The following is a 19,843-nucleotide window of genomic DNA, read 5'->3' as shown; positions in this document are numbered from 1 at the left end:
CGTCTTACTGTGAGGTGACAACGCTACCGCAGCACCACCACCGCAGTTAGATATTGCTAATGCATTAATTTTGCAAGGTGGAGCCAGTGGGTCAAAAGATACTAATATGTAATTAGAAAAATAAAATACTGGATCCCGTTTCAAATTGTAGTACCTAGAAAAGTTACTACAGTAGTTTGATTTGTCTGGAGATGTGGTTACTAGGCCATCAGCTCAGAGCCATTTTCAGCCTTGCCAAGCTTGCCCCAAATTTACTAAATATTTGCTGATGTGTCAATACCCTGATGGACGTTACGATCTACACATTAAGCATTCAACGGGTTGACCCTGTCATATAGGGACATGGGTAAATTTACTATTTCCTGTCCATTGGTCCAAGTTACATTTGAATAGGGTTAGGCATGAGCTTTGCTTCACATGGATGGGAAGCCTATTCCAAAGAAGGGATACTCTTTTTGAAATGTATAACCTTTTCTTCCAACATATCTTCGCGGATGAAGTTTAGGTCCTTGGAATGGGTATTCTGGTGCTATTTGAACAACTTCATCAGTGTGGGATCAGAGAATGCTTTGGAGGCTAGGCATCAATCTCTGCAACAGTCTGTAGGAGACCAAGTACAGTGATAAGACTTTGAGGCAGTCCACATAGCACTTGTTGTTTAGTCCCTGTATTCTTTCTGTGAGGAACTTCTGTGGTCTCCCAAGTTGCTGCAAGTATCTGGTGAGGTACATGTGGTGAGGTGACTTTCTGATGAGAGCAGAGTACAGCGGAACAGTGACCTCCTTGGACCTGGATGCCATGCCCTTTTCAACTTTCTCACCACAATAGACACGTGGTGGTCAAAGTTCAGGTTGCTGTCAATATTTATTTATTTTTTTTGACGTTTAACTGGTTAGTCTGTCTGAGCAGAAGCCCATTTTCAGCAGAGACTTGAGGAGAAAAGCTTCAAAGCGGGTGCAATTTTAAACCACAGTATTAGTATACAAAAGATGAAAGTAGTTAAAGTTACAAAACTGAATTTATACAAGAAATTAAAAAAAAAGGGAGAAACTGAGACCCAATAATCAATCTACCCATTTCTATTTTTATAAAGTAGGAAGAGTTTTAAAGAATATAGGATGAAAGAAAGGCAGAGGGGAGAGTGGTGAAAACGCGAGGAGGAATAGCCTTTGCTCGAGACAATAAGTTAAGTGAAGAAGGCTGTCCAAGTGGGTAGCTAGGTAGGAGCGAGCATTGCAGTTATGTTGGGTCATTACCATGGCAGGTCCAGGAGGAATAGAAGCTGTCCCTTAGGGAGGATTTTAAAGTCATTGAGGTTTGTGATAGAGGTAACTTTCTCCAGGCGGTTTGCAATCAAAAGGCAGAAAGTCAGTTACACGACAGGCATTTCCTCGAACATGGTTGGAGCGACATTTAGAATGTCGACGTACAAGTGTGTCAGTTCATAAGGATGTACACAAGGCAGGGACACGAAGCATGGTTGGCAGCGGCAACTGTCATCATTAATATTGACAAAACGTTGTCGATGTTGCCGCATTGACCTTTGGACCTACTTAATATTTATGAGTCGAGCATATGCGTCAGTAACATCACCATTTGCGCTTTACAGTGTCGCATTTTTGATAGTAATCCATTCCATGCTGAGGCTACAGAATGACTATTTTCCAATGTTAGTATTGTACTTACTGACTTGTAACTGGTGTGAAGTGAACTACTAAGTGCACTGTTTGGGATGTATGGCTGGGCGAGAGTGGAGAGGGAAAGACAGGGTGATGGTGTGTGTGTGTGTGTGTGTGTGTGTGTGTGTGTGTGTGTAAGACTGAATGAGCTAGGGTCCATTGGGGGAGAAGTAGGTGCTAAAATTCAAGCCAGTGCAGGTTTTATAGGGCTGTACAGTGATTGAGTGTGACAATGTAAGTTAGCAGCGAATCTAGCAACTTTGTTATATGTATGTTCAAATTTAGCCATGAGATTAGCTTGGAGGAATGTGTATAAGGGGGTAGCATAGAGTACAGTTGGTAGTAGAAGAGCTTGTGCTAGAGAGAGTCTATAGAGGAATTGGTGAGTATTTATTTGTCTGTATAGTAGATCAAACCTAAGGTGGTCATCAATTATGAAGTGTTTAATGTGGGTTTCAGTAGAGATGATTCTGTTATTTAGGAAAGAGAGAAGGTGTCTTTGGAAGAAATAAAAAGTATTGCTTTCTTGGGTTAAGTATAAGTTGGTTAGAGTTAAACCAGTTTTCAGTAGAATGAAGAGATTCTTGGGTAAGGATATGGAGGTGAGTGATACCTTCAGAGCAGTAGATGATTGTGGAATACTCAACATACTGAATAATAGTTTGTGTGGACAAGCAGAGTGAAGGTCATTGATGAAGATATTAAATAGTAGGGTATCCCTGTATGAACAGGTAGAAAGGAGGAGAGGTTAGATTGCCATTTCACAGCTTGGTGTCTGTTAGTAAGATAGCTAGAGAACCAAGAGAAAGTAAAATTAGAGCAGTTAGATGCTAGTTAGCTAGGAGTATTCTGTGAGAGACAGTGTCGAAGGCTTTGGATAAATCGAGAAATAAGCAGGAGACAAGCAAGTTATTGTCATGAGATATGGCTACTGTGTTAGTAAAGGATGTCAGGGCTGTAGTAGTGCTATATTTAGGGCGAAAGCCATGCTGTGTGAGGGTTAGAAGGCTTTGAATGCACTTTTCTAGGATTTTTGATAGTGGAGATAAATTGGAAGGGTCTGTTTCGCTTCCACCTTTATGTAAAGGAATTCTATAGAATTTTTCCCAGATGTTGGGGACAGTGTTTTCCCTGATGGATCTGTTAATCAAAATGGAGATGGTGAGAGCAACGGAATTAGCAGCAATTTTCAGGAAATGGGAAGGTAGGTTGTCTGCTGATGGTGAACACATTTTAAGTTTGGAGCGAAGGAAGTTGATATAAGTTGTGGGGACATGTAAACTTAGAGAAATGGATAGTGGTAAGGGGGTGAGGGTGTGTGTATGTATGTATGTATATGTATGTATATGTATATATATATATATATATATATATATATATATATATATATATATATATATATATATATAATGTGTGTGTGTGTGTGTGTGTATATATATATATATATATATATATATATATATATATATATATATATATATATCTTTTTTTTTTTTTTTTTTAATATTACGGATAGAGTTAATGAAGGAATTTTAAGACTGTAGCAGTTTCAAAAGCTGAGCTATTGGGGCAGGGGTTTGGGGGTGCTGGGGACCCGGGATATAGCAACTTATTTACATTTTGCCAGAATTTTTGGGGATTGGAGTGTGGGTTGTTGAGTGGATTGTTTAAATAGATTTGTGTGTCTGAGATGGCATTTCTTTTGCATATGTTACGTAACTCCCTGTATTTTTGGAGATCAGTGGGAGATTTGGACTTTTTCCAAGCGCAATCACTCTGATTTATGAGGGTTCTGGTGGTTCTTGTTAGCCAGGGGGCAGCGAGAGTTTTGACTCTTAAGTTTCCTTAAGGGAGCTAGGGAATCAAGTGTCTTAAAAATGTTGTTAAAGGCAAGGACCGCATCATCTAGAGGGAGATTATAGAGGAAGGATCAGTTATAAGACGGTAGGAGATTTCAACATTGAAACCTGAGAGTTTGTCAGTCCCTATATTGCTGGAATTTGTGAAGCTGGGGAGAACATCTGACAATAGAGGTAGGATGGTGGTCACTTAGGGTATTGGGTAGTGTAGAAGGGTAATGATAGAGGTGGTGTTTAGAGGTGAGTATCCAGTCTAAGGTGGAGGTGAGTATCCAGTCTAAGGTGGAGGTAAGGTGGAGGTAGAGTCAATGTGTTTATTTACACAAGTTGAGGTGGAGATAAGCTGGGTGAAACCAAAGAGGTTAATATTTGAGTGAGGGCACTTGGTGTTGAGGGTCATCCAATCAATATTTATGTCACCCAGAATAACAGTTTCATAGGGGACAGTGAGGGAGACCCAGGATAGGAATGTTTTTACCAGGGGGATGTTGATAGCGAGAATAGCTCAATGTGCATTTCTAGATCTCTGACCAGTAGGTCTACTTTTAGGGATGTATTGGTTTTGCTAGCATTGCTGCATGTATTGCTGTTCTGTAGCCATCTTTGAACCTTTTCTCCTCCCCTTCACCCCCCCCCAACTTTCCATCTTCAGTGGAGACTGTCTTTTGCCTCAATTGCTAGCCTGAAGTTCTGTGCATCTGCTGTTTATCTCTGCCTTTTTTTCTTACTTTTCCTAAAATTTTTTTTTTTCCATAGCCATGAGTCCTGCATCTCTGACCCAGTTCTACAGCTCCATTACTCCCTCGGTTTGTTGCCTGTTCTCTGAATCATTTAGTCACCCTCTTCTCTAGCAAAGCATAAGCCACTGCCTGATGATATCACACCATTGTCTTTGTATTGTAAGGCATACCCTATTTTAAAATGCAAAGGCATGATCTTTATTGGAATATGCTATTTTAATGTGGACTTTCTTGATCTCTCTTGCATTGGTCAGAGCTATATTCATAGATTAGTACTAGGGTAACTGCCTTTGTGGGTCATTTTAAGCCTAGCCAATTACCCCATGTGGGAAGGGTCATCCGGTCGATATTTGCATCGCCCAGAATAACAGTTTCATAGGGGATGGTGAGGGAGAATTCCTTCTCTTTTTTTTTTTTGGTACTGGTCTGCATTAGCTAGCTGAACTCCTTAAGGTCTAGTACCTCAGCTTTGTCCTGCTCCCCTCTAACTTAGAGCTCAGAATTTCATAGTCTGCTCCTGGCAGGTCCAGATTCCACTAAAAGTATTTCCTTTTTCCTTCTACCCCACTTTATTATTCCTTTCTCAAGTCTCTCATCCTCCTCCATTGTTATGTAGGGGTGGGGTAATGCACTGTATCAGGCCATTGCCACCCCTCTTCCTCTTTTGTAAAATGCTTGGGTGGATTTTGATGCTGCCCTTTCTTGTCCTCACTTTATTATTATTTCGCCTCTCTGACTTTGCACCTGAATCCTTATTTTGTGTGTGTTGCTGCTTCAGCTCTCCTTGCTTGGACATTCCTGAAAACCTGCACCCAGGGGTCTTGTCGCACACATCCTTTGTTACTGGTTGTTATGTAATACCAGGAGGGTCCACTCTGCCCTTCTGCATCACTTCTTGCAACCCCCTGCTTTTCCTAGACTGCTTGCACTGTAGGATATTGTCCAGTCTTGCTCCAAGTCACCCTTGTTTGTAGCTCTACTATGTTTGCCTTCCCTTTTTACCTCTCTGCTTACTGCCTATCTAACATTCCTTCTGCATTAGTAACTGACACAAATGCAACTCATCCTTTCATAGTGCAAAACAATGTGTAATGTTGACCTAGCCCTTTCAAACCTGCTGTCCCTTTTGTGGTAAGATGGAATTGACTTCCACAGAGCAGGTCTCTTGCCCCGATCTCCCTCTTTCTTTCTACCAGTATCACATTTCATACTCCTTTCTTAGTTGTCTACTCTGAAGCTTGTCATCCTACTTTGTAATCCTGTCTTTTCTCAGGGTGCTGATTGCTAACACAGCTAACAATTCTTAGAATGTTATTTCCAGCCCTTCCCTTCTAGCACCTGTGTGCTGCCTCCTTGTCCCTGCTTGCTACCATAGTATGTCTCCTCAGGCTGTCAGTGGTGTCTTAACTGCACCACAACATGTGTACATTCCTCTCCCTTTGGTCACTTCTTCCCACATCTCTGAGTTTAAGTGAATTGAGTGCTGAGTCTGGTTTTGCTGAAATGTGATATCTCCTTTCTCATATGCTTTGACTGTTAATCCCCTTTGTCTTTGAGTTTTCAGTAAAAAAAAAAAACAAAACTCTTCTGTACCAATAATGGCTGTCATTTGTCACTTCTTGTCCTGTGTCACTGCCCTGCATATCAGGAGGACAAAACCCTTCTGTTGTCTTACACTAAATGTGAATCAAATACAGGTCAGCTCCTGTTAGGTAGAGGGACATAGGTCTGATTTCAGCCCTAGCAGGTTTGAGTCTGATTTACGGGTTGGGTTCTTGTTGGAATTGGCAGTGGGGGTGGGTGGGTGTGTCTCTAGCCTTTGGGGATAAGGTGGGGTGGAGATGTCTGCAAACTGTCATGTATCCTTTGAGGAGTGACAGCTGTGTAAATGAACAACTCCGGGTGGGCATGTGGCTGGCTCAGCCCATCAGTAGGTGGTAGTCGTTGTCACAAGTGCATGGAAGTGTGCACCTTGGGGAAGCCATAGTCAGTCTTTGCAGTGAGGTGGATTGCGTGTCCTTCTGACCAGTGGTAGGACTATGGCCATTATAAATTCTGGCACAATTGGGATGTTAGCAAAGGGCACAAGCAACCCTCATGCCTACCTGATTAACTAACTGCTCATCTGGATGGCTGTTGTCTCTGTGGTATTGGCACTATCCCAGCACCACCACTGTGAGGAACAAATTGGCTCAACTCCACCAGGGAGGGTCTTAATAGTTTGCAAGTATGCGGTGGAGGAGAAGCTAGAAAAAAATTGATAGTGATCAGCTAGATCAGATCAAATCAGGCATATGAAGTTACAATCTGCCAGCCCAAGTCATGCTGCAGTCTTAGTTTTCTGTTGGACACCACAAATTGAATTATAAAATGGCAGCTAAACTCAGCTGAACCAAAAAAGCGATTTACTGTCTGTTTTTATCAGTTGTTGAATGGATGTCTAAACTAGTCCTATGATAATGAGCCTTGCATCTTTTCTTAGGTTGTGTAAAAGTCTATACATTTAGTTCATTTTTTAAAAAGACTACTGTGCCAGATACTGGACTATTATTGCACACCCGTAATTGTAAGCAGCTGTACAACAAATCCACAGTCTAAAGTAAACTGACCTGCAAGTTTCTAACAAGTAACTAATTAAAAAAATCAGCAAACATTACTTAAACAGGCCTTAGTTGGTGGTAAAGTTTCAAATGAGCTTAAAGTGTCTTCCTTCCTTCCACTGCTTTGATTTAGCCTAAGATACATAATTTAATTAGAGTCAACTTATCGTCTTAAGCATACAAATGTCTATTAATTCTGTATTAAAATTAAGACAAGTTGTCATTCAACCCTGGATAACTTGTTTCTTCCAACCTCTGTTGCCATTCAAGCTTCCGTTTATCAAGATGTTCATTTACATAAAAGCCGTCCCGATCAAAAATCAACTGATCTGTAACAACAAATTTAAAAGTATGATTGGGATATTGTTGAATATGTCTGTCTAAACAGCCTATTAACTACTTTTTGATGCCTTATTTCAAACAAGTGTTCATATATTCTATTTTTTAGCATCCTACTAGTTTTTCCTACGTAAAATGTCATACAAATATCGCTTTGGGCCAAATAAACAACATTATTAGTTCTACAATTGTAATGATTATTAATCATATATTTTCTCTTATATAAACAGTGTCAGTGATTTTTATATTGGGAAATTGTGTACAAAAAACATATCTGAACGTACCAGATTTTTTTGCCTGCCCCCCCCCCCCAGTTCTTTTCTTCTAATTTCAAGTATTTCTTTAAAACATCTATTCCTTCTAAAAACAATATTAAACCCATATTTATAAGTAGAGAATTGTCCATCCTGAATACATTCCAATTGTGCTGAATCTGTTATTAATTTACTGTCAGTAATGTAAGTTACAATGCATGATTTCTGGAAATATTTTTTTCCTTTATTTCCTTTTGTCCCTTCCCATTATTCAAGATAGGGGAATGAAAACTATTATTTCTTTTTGTACACACTTCATCTCTAGTATCGGCTAAGAATGACATGGGGTATCCTCTGTTTAGGAACAAATCCATCAATTTTTTTACCTCTGTAATAAAAGTATTATACTATGTGACCATTCGGGCTTGTTGTACCATCTGGCCCTTTACCACTGCTTTTTTCTGATATTTCAGGTGCCAGTTGTTAAAGTGAAGATACATATATTTAAAAATGTATTCTTTCTGTAAATATTCGCCACATAACTGCTCAGTGCAATTTCTTTAGTCAACATCACATCTAAAAATACAATTCTGTCCATGTCAGTGTTTTTACTACATTTTTAAAAAATTAGTATTACTTTAATAATTCTAACTCGTGTGGGGTACCAGTCCATATAATAAATAGTATCTAAAAATTGTGTATAAAAACTACGAAATTGGTAGAATGTGCTGTTAAAAAAATTATATGCTCAAAAAGCCATCACTAAATTGGCATGCCTTGTGGGTACATGCTGCTCCCATTGCTACGCCAGTTACTTGCTTGTAATATGTTTTGTTGAAACATATACATTTTCAAGAACTGTTTCCATCAGTATTATAATGATGTTAATGTAAGGTTGCTCCAACCCTCCTAACGTATACAACCGATCTTCTAAGATCATGAAGAATGATCAAAAATAAATTGTTGATGTCTAGTGTCATGAAAACACATTCAGCCATAAACTCCAATTTATTAATTCTCCCAATAAATTCTCAGGAGTTTTGACATTTATGCTGTATTCCCTGAGTACATGGTCTAAAAATTTAGCAATACAATAAATTTTAGACCTAGTTGCATCAATAATGGGTCTCATTGGGGGATTTTCCACGTTTTATGTATTTTCGGTATTCTGAATAATCCTGCTATGACTGTTTTTTCATTGTTTAAATAATCATTTTTATCAGTTTGCCGTTGATATAACATCCTGTAACATAACATCTGTAACCCGATGGGCTGTCTTAATTTCATTGTAGGTTACTATGATGTACTCTTACTAATATAACTACCATTATCCATTATGACCAAGCTTCTCCCTTTATCAGGTTTAATCACCTTTTTATATTTTTATTATCAGATATGTATTTAAAAGAAGGAATTTCTTCTTGTTTTAAATTTATAACATTTATTTTTATTTTGCTCTAATATATTTCCTATTTCAAACTCAGTCTTTCATGAACACCACATTAGTGTTCAATGGAGGGTTGAAGCAAGTCACCCTTTTCAGCTTTCCACCACTAGATGTTGTATTGGTAAATGGTATCAGAGGTAGGAAACCACAACATTGATTTAAAAAACTTTAACTCACAAGTTGAATTTAATCAGTGTTTGAACTAGGCTAGTTCGTCTATCTGGCACAAAAGTTAACCCCCTTAGATAACACATCTGTATGTGTACAAGTAATGATTTTATCCAAAAAATTGTAAGTCTCCTCTTCTATGGGAATTTGCACCCTAGCCTTTTTTAGTCATGGGGTCATTGCATCAGGGCAAATCAGACCACAGCAATATGATGGTGCTTTTCTGACAGGTACACATTAGGGTTCTTGAATTAGTCTACATATTTTGATGACTTGGCAGAGCTGCTTGCTCATCTACGTGAGTGAGTGAAGAGTATTTTTGTTTTTTCTGAAATTAGATGTTCATTTTTGTTTACTCAAACCTGCATTGTTTGCTAAATTATAATGCTGTATTTATTGAATTTTTGTTTATATGATGTGCACATGTATATACAAGCAGCAGTTCTGCTACTAATAATTTCATTGTTATACTACTAAAATGATTGTTTGGTAGGGAATAAAGAAATTGATAAAGTCTTAATAAGGTGTTGTAAGTCCAGGAATGAGACAGGATAGGATATACACCATTTTATGTACCATTTTCTAGTGTGATATTCCACCTGGACTCTTATTGTGTCTTGCTAGTTTTAATTTATCCATGTGCTAACTTGATAGAAGAATTTGATTAAAACTCAGTCTGACAATTCCGTGTTGATTTTTTTTGACTAGGCTGTATACCATATATTTATGTTGAAATGCCAGAGTTTTCTTGTATTCACAAGTGTTGAGCTACATAGGAATTAAATGTATGTGGCTCAGTAAGGCCATTTCAGGCTGTTTTCCTCTGTGCTGAATAGGAATAAAGACATGTTGATTTTTCACCTCTTAGTAAACTTTAAGGATCTTGTCAAGACTGGATCAGTTTTAGGTTCACACATTCGCATCCCTCCAGATAAGTAATTAGATGAGTATTCTAATCCACATGAACGCTATTCCGCTACTGCGTTTTCGTATTTTCCACTCCACTTCATCAGATAAAATACTGCATTCATCAAGCCATTTTTATATGTCTTTCTAAATAGAATAATAAACTAAATTGGTTAATTGATTCACAGTGAATTGAATTTTAAAAGGACATTGCTAATATATTAAAAATGTAAATTCAGATGTTCTAAAAAATGTTGTGATGTTACATCTCTATTCCTCCTTATTGTTAAAAGCTTATGTAAATAGTTGTAATGAATTTTGAAGCATTCTTTATACTTAAAACAACATATTATGTATAAATAAAATGATGCTTCTTTTCTAAAATGTTAACATCAGTGTCAGTTAAAAATTGTGATATGCATTGCCATCTAGTGGTTATTTCAGAATATTGCAGCTCTTCACTTATTGTAAAATGCATTCCATATAATATTAAATATACATTTAAATATACATTTAAAATGCATTCTTGTAAATAGATAAAATTAAATGTTAAAATTTCATTCCATATATAAAAACACTTTTAATAAATTACATAAATAAATGGATAAATAGGTTGAATATATATAAATATAAATTTGGTTTATAATTTAGCTGCTCTAAGCTTTAATAGGGGTAAAATGCTGGTGTGTTCATTCAATCCTGGTGTATTGTATGATTCTAAAGTCATTTGCCACCAGAGTTCCCTATACTCTAATTTTTCTTCCCAAGGTCCTCCCCTAATGTCCCTTTCAGTATGTTCAATCACTGAAAATATGAAACTAGCCTTAGTAACATCACAACATTTTTTAGAACATTTGAATTTACATTTTTAATATATTAGCAATGTCCTTTTAAAATTCAATTCACTGTGAATCAATTAACCAATTTAGTTTATTATTCTATTTAGAAAGACATATAAAAATGGCTTGATGAATGCAGTATTTTATCTGATGAAGTGGAGTGGAAAATATGAAAACGCAGTAGCGGAATAGCGTTCATGTGGATTTGGATTTATTTTTGGTTTTTGTGGTGCTTTAGCGTGTGTCCAGTGTGTGGAGGAATAAAGACCTTGGTTATTTTAATTGGACCTGTGTTCTTCGCTTTTTGGATTATTGGTAATTAGTTGCCTTTTTTCGTTGTTTGGTTATAGATGAGTATTCTAATACAGAAGTCGTGCAATTGAGTGCATCTTTGCTTTGTAGTATTGCAAAATACTGTTTACGTTGAAGCAAGTAATTTAGCTTATAATATTGAAATGTAGATAAATAAGGGTTTTGGTTAAAAATCTAGGCTGCTGGCATAATGATAAATCCTTTGCAGTTGATATACTGACATAAATTTTTAACATTGGTTATACAGTGCGTTGTAGATTGCTTATTTTATTTTTTGTTTGCGCATGCGACTTGCTTTTTGCCACAAGTAAAATCTACTGGGCCTGTAATACAGTCCCATTTGTTATCCAGATAAAAACAGTTAGATCATCTCTATATTAACTTTTAGCTGTAGTGCTGTGTGACTTGCTGTTCTCTGCCTGACTTTTGATGATCTCTGTCTGCATTTTTTTTTTTTATTGGAGTTATTTAAGGTTCGGTTACTTCAGTTCTTCGGTTAATCTTGCACTGTATTTTGTTTTTAAGGTTTTTGTTATCTTGGCAGTTAGAAAATAATTCTTTTGCAGACAGTGAATAGCATCTAGCTAATTAGCTGAGCCGAGAAATTGCATTCCTCATTTAACTACGAGTATTTTAATGACATCCTTATTTATTTGTAGTGCTGTGTGACTTGCTGTTCTCTATGCCTGACTGTTGCTGGTCTCTGCATTTGATTTTTTCCCACCAGTCTGCCCTTCTCCTTTTGTGCTTTTAAACTTGGTGGCTTTTTTTGAGTTGCCCTCCCCTACTATGTCTGACTTTCGACACTCCTTCCTGTCTCATCTCATCTGCTCATTCTACCGAGTAGTGAGATATCAACTTGGAAGGCTCCCCTTATTCACTTAAAGATATTATCTTCTGTTTCCTACCTTCTCACTGTAGTCAGCTGCTTTTACTATATTTGTGCTTCTTTCTACTGTAAGAATGTGCAGCAAAAAGCTAAATAAAGTGTTCAATTGCATTTAATCTGCCGTGTTATTACTGCTTGATAGTAGCCTGATTACACAGTAACTGTTGTTCTAAGCGTCTTAGTTTTGATTTTAAGCAACTGGGCTCCAAACCAGTTATTTTACATTAAGAAGTTTTGTGGTCTGTACTCTTGTGGAGGAGAGGGTAGCCTCCACTATTCTGAGCTGGGAATTGCTGGTTAAAGGGCTTTTTTGTTTAAAATTTGAATCTTTGTGCCTAAGGGATTTGACAATGTGGTGACCATGCTACTTAAAGAAAAGTTTTGCTGTTTTCTGCTAAACTGTACAAAAGCTAAGACATGTATTACTACATCCACTGTTTCAGCATTTGTTTTTTTTTTTTTTTTTTTTTTTCCTGCATTAATTGAATGTTTTAGTGCTGAATTTCTGCACATTTTGACCCCTTTTACTGTCTTTAGGTAGAACTGCCTTGGTACTCAGTGGGAGTAGAGGGGACCCAAGTTATTTTCTGGCCCAGGATTGTGTAAAGGAAAGGAGTATGTGCTATTTTGACTGGCCACGTGGTCGTCTTCTCTTTTTTTTTTTTTTTTTTTTTTTTTTTCAGTCAAATCCCTGCTGTTAATTAAGTGTTGCAGTTGCAAAAAGCTTGGATTGTAACGTACGAGCTCTGAGGCATTTGGCGACCACACTACTTGAGAAGAAGAGGAGTGTTGCTGGTTTGTTAGTCTCTACAAGAGCAAGGACTTAAATTGGCATATCCACTGTTTTGGCACTTGTTTTTTTTGCATTGTTTTTGTCACAGCTGCATTAACTGAGAGTTTCTGCACGTTTGACAGTTTTTAGTTAGAATTGCTGCTCTCCGCAGAAAGCAGTGCATAGCAGTGATCTGTGTGTGCGTCTTTCGGCTTTTCCCGGTTAGGGGTCGCCACAGCGGAACTCCGGTCCGCTAATGATTGGCAGTAGAGTTTTACATGCTGGCTTGCCGGGCCTAACGCACAGTGATCTGTATAGTTGTCAAAATCTTAGTGCAATTTCCCCTTGTAATCTGTGTAGATGTTGATCTCTCATAATTTGTTTGCCTTAAAATGCCCTTCCTGTCGAGACAGATTTTTTTAAACTACTAGAGCATCTTGAGCATGTCTTGAGTGTTGCTCATCACGTTCTTTGTGTTATTGACCTATTCAGTATTTAAATTTCCCTCACTTCTCCCTAGTAGACCAGTAGCCACGGATATGCACTTTCCACCTCTCTCTGTAGCCAGTCTGGTTGAGATGGATTTTTTGAGGCATTTGAGCAATTGTCATGTACGCTGACAACCCACTTATTCTTAATAAAACAGGTAAAGTATGCGAGAGGTGTAAATTCACTTCAGTGTTGAAATTAAAACTCCTCTTATACAACCAAAACTAAACCTAGAGAGTCATTGACACTTGTACCACACCTACTGAACAGGGTAAAGACCATACATATAAAGCTACTTGTTCTCGGGCACTTACAGGTAACCTTCCTAAAATAGTAAGACCTCTTTTATACAACCAAAACTAAACCTATAGAGTCATTGACCCTTACCTACTGAACAGGGTAAAGACCATACATATAAAGCTACTTGTTCTCGGGCACTTACAGGTAACCTTCCTAAAATAGTAAGACCTACAAAACACAATAAAAAAGAAGTCTCCAGCCATCATGTAAATACTCAAAACACCAACCACCACAGCTACACATAGTAACACTGTTTCCAATACCTCTACTGCTACGCCCTTGAGACAGACCAGAGCATAGCCAAATTCTGGAAATGCAAGGTTATAGTGCCTTTCATACCTTTACACTACTTACTGCACAGGAGGGTCAGTCTATGTTAAAAGCAACTTCAGATCCAGACTAATTAAAAGGTATGACCAACTGGGACTCCATACATGTGCAACTTACCATAAACAGGGTCTCATACCATATCCTTGCAGCTTATAGCCCCTCACAGTTCAACCCAATACGATCTTCATGGGGGATTTTAATTACCCCTCTAGATTGGAAATCCCACACCACTTCTAATGCACAAGCACCGTGATTCCTGAACTTTATTACCAATATCCTGTAACAGTTGGTCCATTCTCCTACCAGGAGTACAAACATCCTTGACCTTGTGCTCATGAACATGGGGTAGCGATGTTCTTCACCCAATGTAATGTCTTTGCTTGTCAGGTCTGACTATAAGGCAGCATTGCTTGAAATAAAAATTAAATCTGGGTACCTAACAAAACCAAAAACCTTTAGGAGCTATTCTAAGGCTAATTTCTCTCTTCTAAGTGACACCTTGGCTAAATTCCAAGCACCCCCCAAAGCCAGTAAACACCATAGCATATGCTGAACTGTTTACAAAATCCCTGTACAGTCATATTGATAACTGTATAAACTGAAGTGCCCACTTGTATTAAGAATAAGACAAACTCTTGGTTCTCCAGCTACCTCTCTGATCGTCTGCAATCAGTCCAATGTCTCTCTGCTCTTTCTACACCCCTCCCAGTTAAAATAGGAGTCCCCCAAGGGTCTATCCTTGGCCCACTACTCTTTAATATTTTTACTAGTTTGCTACATACCTCATGTCCCCAATCATCCCTTATACAATATGGTGATGACTTCCATTGTTATCACCATCTCAGACACTTCCTCTGACCTTCACTCTCACCCAGTCCTCCAACTCCATTGAAGCCTGGCTCTCTGATAACAAACTAATAGTTAATCCCAAAAAAAACAAAACTTTTACTCTTTCTCCCCCCAAATCTCTCCAAACTCAAAACAACTTTCACTATACAGTTCAGTAACAACACATCCATCACAGTGGAAACCAGCACAACATTGCTTGGCGTCGCAATCAGTGACCAACTGAAGTTTGACTTGCATGTGTCTAATTGCGTAAAAAGGACACACCAAAAATTAGGGCTCCTTTTACCAGAACAAAAAGTACTTAACTAGCAAGGCAAAAATAGCTCTCACACATGCATACCTTCTTCCCAGTCTTTGTATAGCTGTCATATTTTTGCCAATCTAAACTCTCTTCTAAACAAACTTGATTCTACCTACAATAAGGTGGCAAGATTTGCTGCAAACCTCAATTATAACTCTCACCACTGCCTTTCCCTAAAACAACTTGACTGGCTTGAACTACCCCATCAGCTCAGTCTCTCTCAACTACAGATAATCCACTCTGTCCTATACCAGCGATCTTTCTACCCCAGCCTTTCTTCCGTTATCTCTAGATATTCCCCAACTAGGTCTTTCTGTAGCTCTGGACAAGACCTGCTTCAAATATATAAACCCAAAACCAAAATTGGCTGCAACCTCTACAACTATAACCCTGCCATATCTTGAACAAACTTCCCTTAGAAATTAGATCCCTAATACACTCAGTTCAAAACAGCCACCAGATAATACCTAAAAATCTAGTCCTGCCGGTGTACACATCCTCCCTAAACTGTTTCACCCTCGCACCAATGACCCTCCCCCCCACTCTTCCACTGCAAAACCTCCTACAAACAAGTATTAAAGTACTCATCATTCCCACATCAATCTCACTATCTTACTCCAATCTCTCACCTTCTATACTCACTATCTTCCTTTTCACTCCTCCTCTCCATCTACTCTGCCCTAACCTATCTCTCCTATCTTCTAACATACTAGCTAAACTCTGTCTGCAACTTCTTGTACATAATCATTCTTATCCAACAATTTTTATCTCTAAACACTGCACTCTAAGCATTGCCTCGGCTTTGAAACTACAACTGTATAACTATTGACCACATTGTATATAATGTATATTTCTCATTTTAGTCTACCACCATTGTAATAGAATTGTATCTTACTGGGGAGCTTTTCTCCCCTGGTCCCTGCTGAAAATGGGCCACTAAGCTCAGACTAACCTGGTCAACAAATGTAAAATTAAGTAAACTCAAAAGACGGGCCACCCTGGTGGAATCACAGTATCATTTGGCTATACAACAAAAGAAAAATAATCTTGGCCAAGCATAGGAGGAACAAAGCCTTAGGTTACTAAAAGCACTCTGACCAATCTAAACAGGCAGTTAAGAAGATTAATTAATACTTCAAAGGCTAAATCTGAGGAAAAACAGAAAAGGACTACCACAAAGCTTTCTAGAGCCATGTCTGTAATATCAAGGGGAAATATGCAACAGTGCTCAGAATTTATTGTAAATGACATCATCCATATTGAAATGGAGACCATTGCCAACCTTTTGACTGACAGGTTCAGATCAGATTTCTCCCAGACTCCCCGCTGGTAGTCCAAAGGAAATACCACATACCACAATTCTCCCAATCATTGCTAGGGAATTGGTTATCAATGCACATTCTATGGCTAAAAACACTGAATCAGTAGGCTCCAATAACATTCCAGAATGCTTACTGAATAGCATGAAACATTACTTCTCTGGTCCACTTGAATCACTTTTCAAGTGGAACCTGCAGTTGGGTTTTATGCCCAAGGAATGGAAGATGGCTACAGTCCTTTCCCTGCACAAAGGAGGTCCAGTTACTGAACCAGGCAACTACAGGCCCATAAGTCTCACCAGCCTTGTATGTAAGGCCATAGATAAAACGAGAACATTGGTAACCTGAAAATGCTGGAACCATCACATTTTGGTTTTAAGGACGGTCATGCCTGTTAAATCCAATGGACTTCTTTGAAAGGGTCACCCAAGCAATGGACGAGAACAAGACTGTGCAAACGGTTTACCTTGACATGACCAATGATTTTGATACAATACCCCACTCGGGTATTCTAGACAAGCTCACTAAGTTTGGTATAAGCCCTTTATCACACACTGGATAGCTAACTGGCTTGCTGATGGGACCCAGGAAGTCATAATAGGTGAGGCCACCTCCAACAGGAGACTAGTCACTAGCAGAGTCCTGCAGGGCTCAGTACTGGGCCTACTCCTTTTTTTGTCATCTTCTTCTTTTTGAAATGGAAACAAACGCTGAAGGTTTATGGCTGACTAAGTTTGCAGATGATTGCAAGGTGAGGGTTTTCTCCCCTGCAGAGAGTAAAATTGTCTAAGAAGGCCTGTCTCTGACTAACAAATAGTGCCAAAGCCAGTCTTAATTCAGTGCTCAGAAGTGCATAATTGTACCCTTTGGGAGGTCGACCATCTCAGCTAATTACGTTGTTGATAATATGCCCCTATGAGTCGACTGTGGTCAGGGATCTGGGAGCATACATGTCAAGACAGTAGCCTTACCTTTGACCATCACATGGCCACAATGGTGAGGAAATCTTATGTTGTGCAACTTCTAAGTAAGGGTATGGCATCTAGGTCCAAAAGGTCATTATTTAGCTATGCTGGCCTTTATCAGACCAGTTGTAGAGTACAGTGCTCTCTACGATGTGTATCTGACCAGGCATATGCAACAACTAAAGCGGCCTCAGAGGTTATACAAAGCATGCAAACCTGCCTTATGCAGAGCACCTTTAAGTCCTTTCCCTCTGTGATCTATGCCTGGCTTACAAGACCTCTGCAAACCTCTGCAAATCCACCATTTATGAATTTCCTGCATATTTGCAAGGCAAACAGTACCAAAAATACAAGGTCTGGGGAACTGAGTTTGTCTCTAACTTAAACAGAACATGCTGGAGAGAGGGGTACATGTCCAATAGGCTGCCTTTTTATGGCACAGGCTTCCCATCCATGTGAAGCCGAGTTCATCTATTACCCAGTTTAAGTGCAACCTAGACCAGTGGATGGGGAATAGGACATTTACAATGTGCCTGGCACCCATGTCCCTTATGGACAGAGATAGCTTATAGATGCCTGGCCTTCAGTGTCCTATTTGGTCACAAGATATCATTATTCTTTCAGGAAAACTTGGCTAGGCTTAGCAAGGTCCACCAGGTCATTTAGCCTAGTAACAGCGTATGAAAACTGAAATGTGCTCCAAAAACATGAACCTCTGACTTCTAAGAGATAAGTGCTATATTCATTTGAATGACTTCAAGTTTGTACATTGGGAACAAAACCATGGTACTGCTGGAAAAGTGCATTCCTAAAAGCACATTTATATGAAGCTTGGTATTCTCAGCAGTATGCATATTTAGGATGCAGTGATCATTTCTGTTCATATTTTATTATTTAGGGCTTGCTGAACTACAGGACCTTAGTAATATACAAACAAGAATGTTCATCTAATAAACTTTTACTTTTGTATCTTCTAGGTTTGAGGTTGTGTAGGTCCACATTCCCTGGCACTGGAGTTCGACTGTTCAGCTGTGGGGCGGTTCAACAGGCTGGAAGCAAATGGAGGCTTGAGTAAGAATCTGAAATTGTTGAATGAGCTACTAGAATCTTATTCATAAATTTTGATGATATGAAATTATGTAAATGTTGGAAAATATACATTTTTAAAGACTGTTATGTGGTTAAGCATTATTTTAACAATGCCACCATTAACCTTACTTTATATATAATTGTATATATGTCCGTGTGTGTTCCTCTGCAATAATAAGTGGTAACCCATTTAACTGAACGCTTAAAATTATTGATACATTATTAGTATACAGACCACTGTTTTTACTGAGGTCAATTTAGATCTTTTTTTTCTTCCCTATAGTCTTCTTAAATGTATTAAACTAACTGCATATTTCTTAGATATAAGCATTTTATAATACATCTGTAAGTGATAAATCAGCCACATATCATCATGTCTCATCTGCCGCATTGAAACAGTGGAGTCTGTATACGAAATACTAAACAGAATATTAGCCAAGTATTGGTCCCAAAGTTTTTGTGGGGGTATAGATAATTCAGACATGAATGGTTGAACATTTATAATGCACCTCTAGAAACATGGGCACCAGACCAGGGTAAATTCAAAATTTCTCATCTCCTGATCCAAGTTTCACTTGAATAAGGTGCGGGGAAGAGCTGTGCTTCACATGGATGGGAATCTTGTTTTATAGAAGGGGCTTTGTCCTTACCTGTCCCTCCACCATGTCTTATTTATGCTGTCTATGACGTTTAGGTCCCTAGATCAGGTGTGTCTGATGCCATTTGTTTCATAGATGTGCAACATACCCATTAAAATTGGATTAGAGGTTGCTTTGTAGGTCAAATACAGATTGCCTCTCGGCAACCTGCAGGAGACCAAGTGTAAGGATAAATCTTTGAGGTTGTGTGCATAGGACATGTTGCCTACACTATGTATCCTTTTTGTTCGGAACCTCTGTAGACACTTGCATCTGGTCAGGTATGTAATGAAGCAGGCATTGTATTCATGATTGTTCTAATGAGGGCTAAGTACAGTGGAACAATGACGTCTTTGGATTTAGATGCCATACCTTTGCGGTAGTGGTGCTGCGGTAGCATTGTCGCCTCACAGCAAGACGTTGTCGCGTTCGATTCTCAGCTAGAGCATCTTCTGTGTGGAAGCATGCGTGAATGGGCGTGCCTTCGTTGAAGGTTGTGCATCAGGGCTGGTAACTCGGCACGTAAAAATCCACTACCAAGCATTAGCAGACCGGAGTTCCGCTGTGGCGACCCCTAACCGGGATAAGCCGAAAGACACAACAACCACCTTTGCTTATAAGTAGTGTGACCTAACAATAAAATTGTAGTACAAAAGATGCATCATGGTCAAATGCTTAAGTCACTGTCCACATCCAGTCACAAATCCTTGATCACTGGGTCTACTCACAATGGTGTTTTATTAATTTGGTAATTTGTGG

At 38.7% G+C, this 19,843-nt stretch overlaps 1 protein-coding gene across 2 annotated transcripts in view; it reads left to right on the top strand.

Moving 5' to 3' along the window:
• MRPL52 (mitochondrial ribosomal protein L52) overlaps positions 1–19,843 on the top strand; it is a 262,507-nt gene that overhangs the window by 2,632 nt on the left and 240,032 nt on the right. For both annotated transcript variants that reach the window (XM_044058423.1, XM_044058425.1), the window contains exon 2: positions 18,335–18,428. In XM_044058423.1, coding sequence (XP_043914358.1) covers positions 18,335–18,428 — 94 coding nt within the window. The remainder of the gene's footprint in view (positions 1–18,334; positions 18,429–19,843) is intronic.

This window comes from Protopterus annectens, chromosome 16.part0 (genome assembly GCF_019279795.1).
Source record: "Protopterus annectens isolate FY-2018-M chromosome 16.part0, PAN1.0, whole genome shotgun sequence".
NCBI classification, from domain to species: domain Eukaryota; kingdom Metazoa; phylum Chordata; order Ceratodontiformes; family Protopteridae; genus Protopterus; species Protopterus annectens.
The sequence above is the reverse complement of the archived record's forward strand: the minus strand, read 5'-3'. Positions and strand labels throughout refer to the sequence as shown.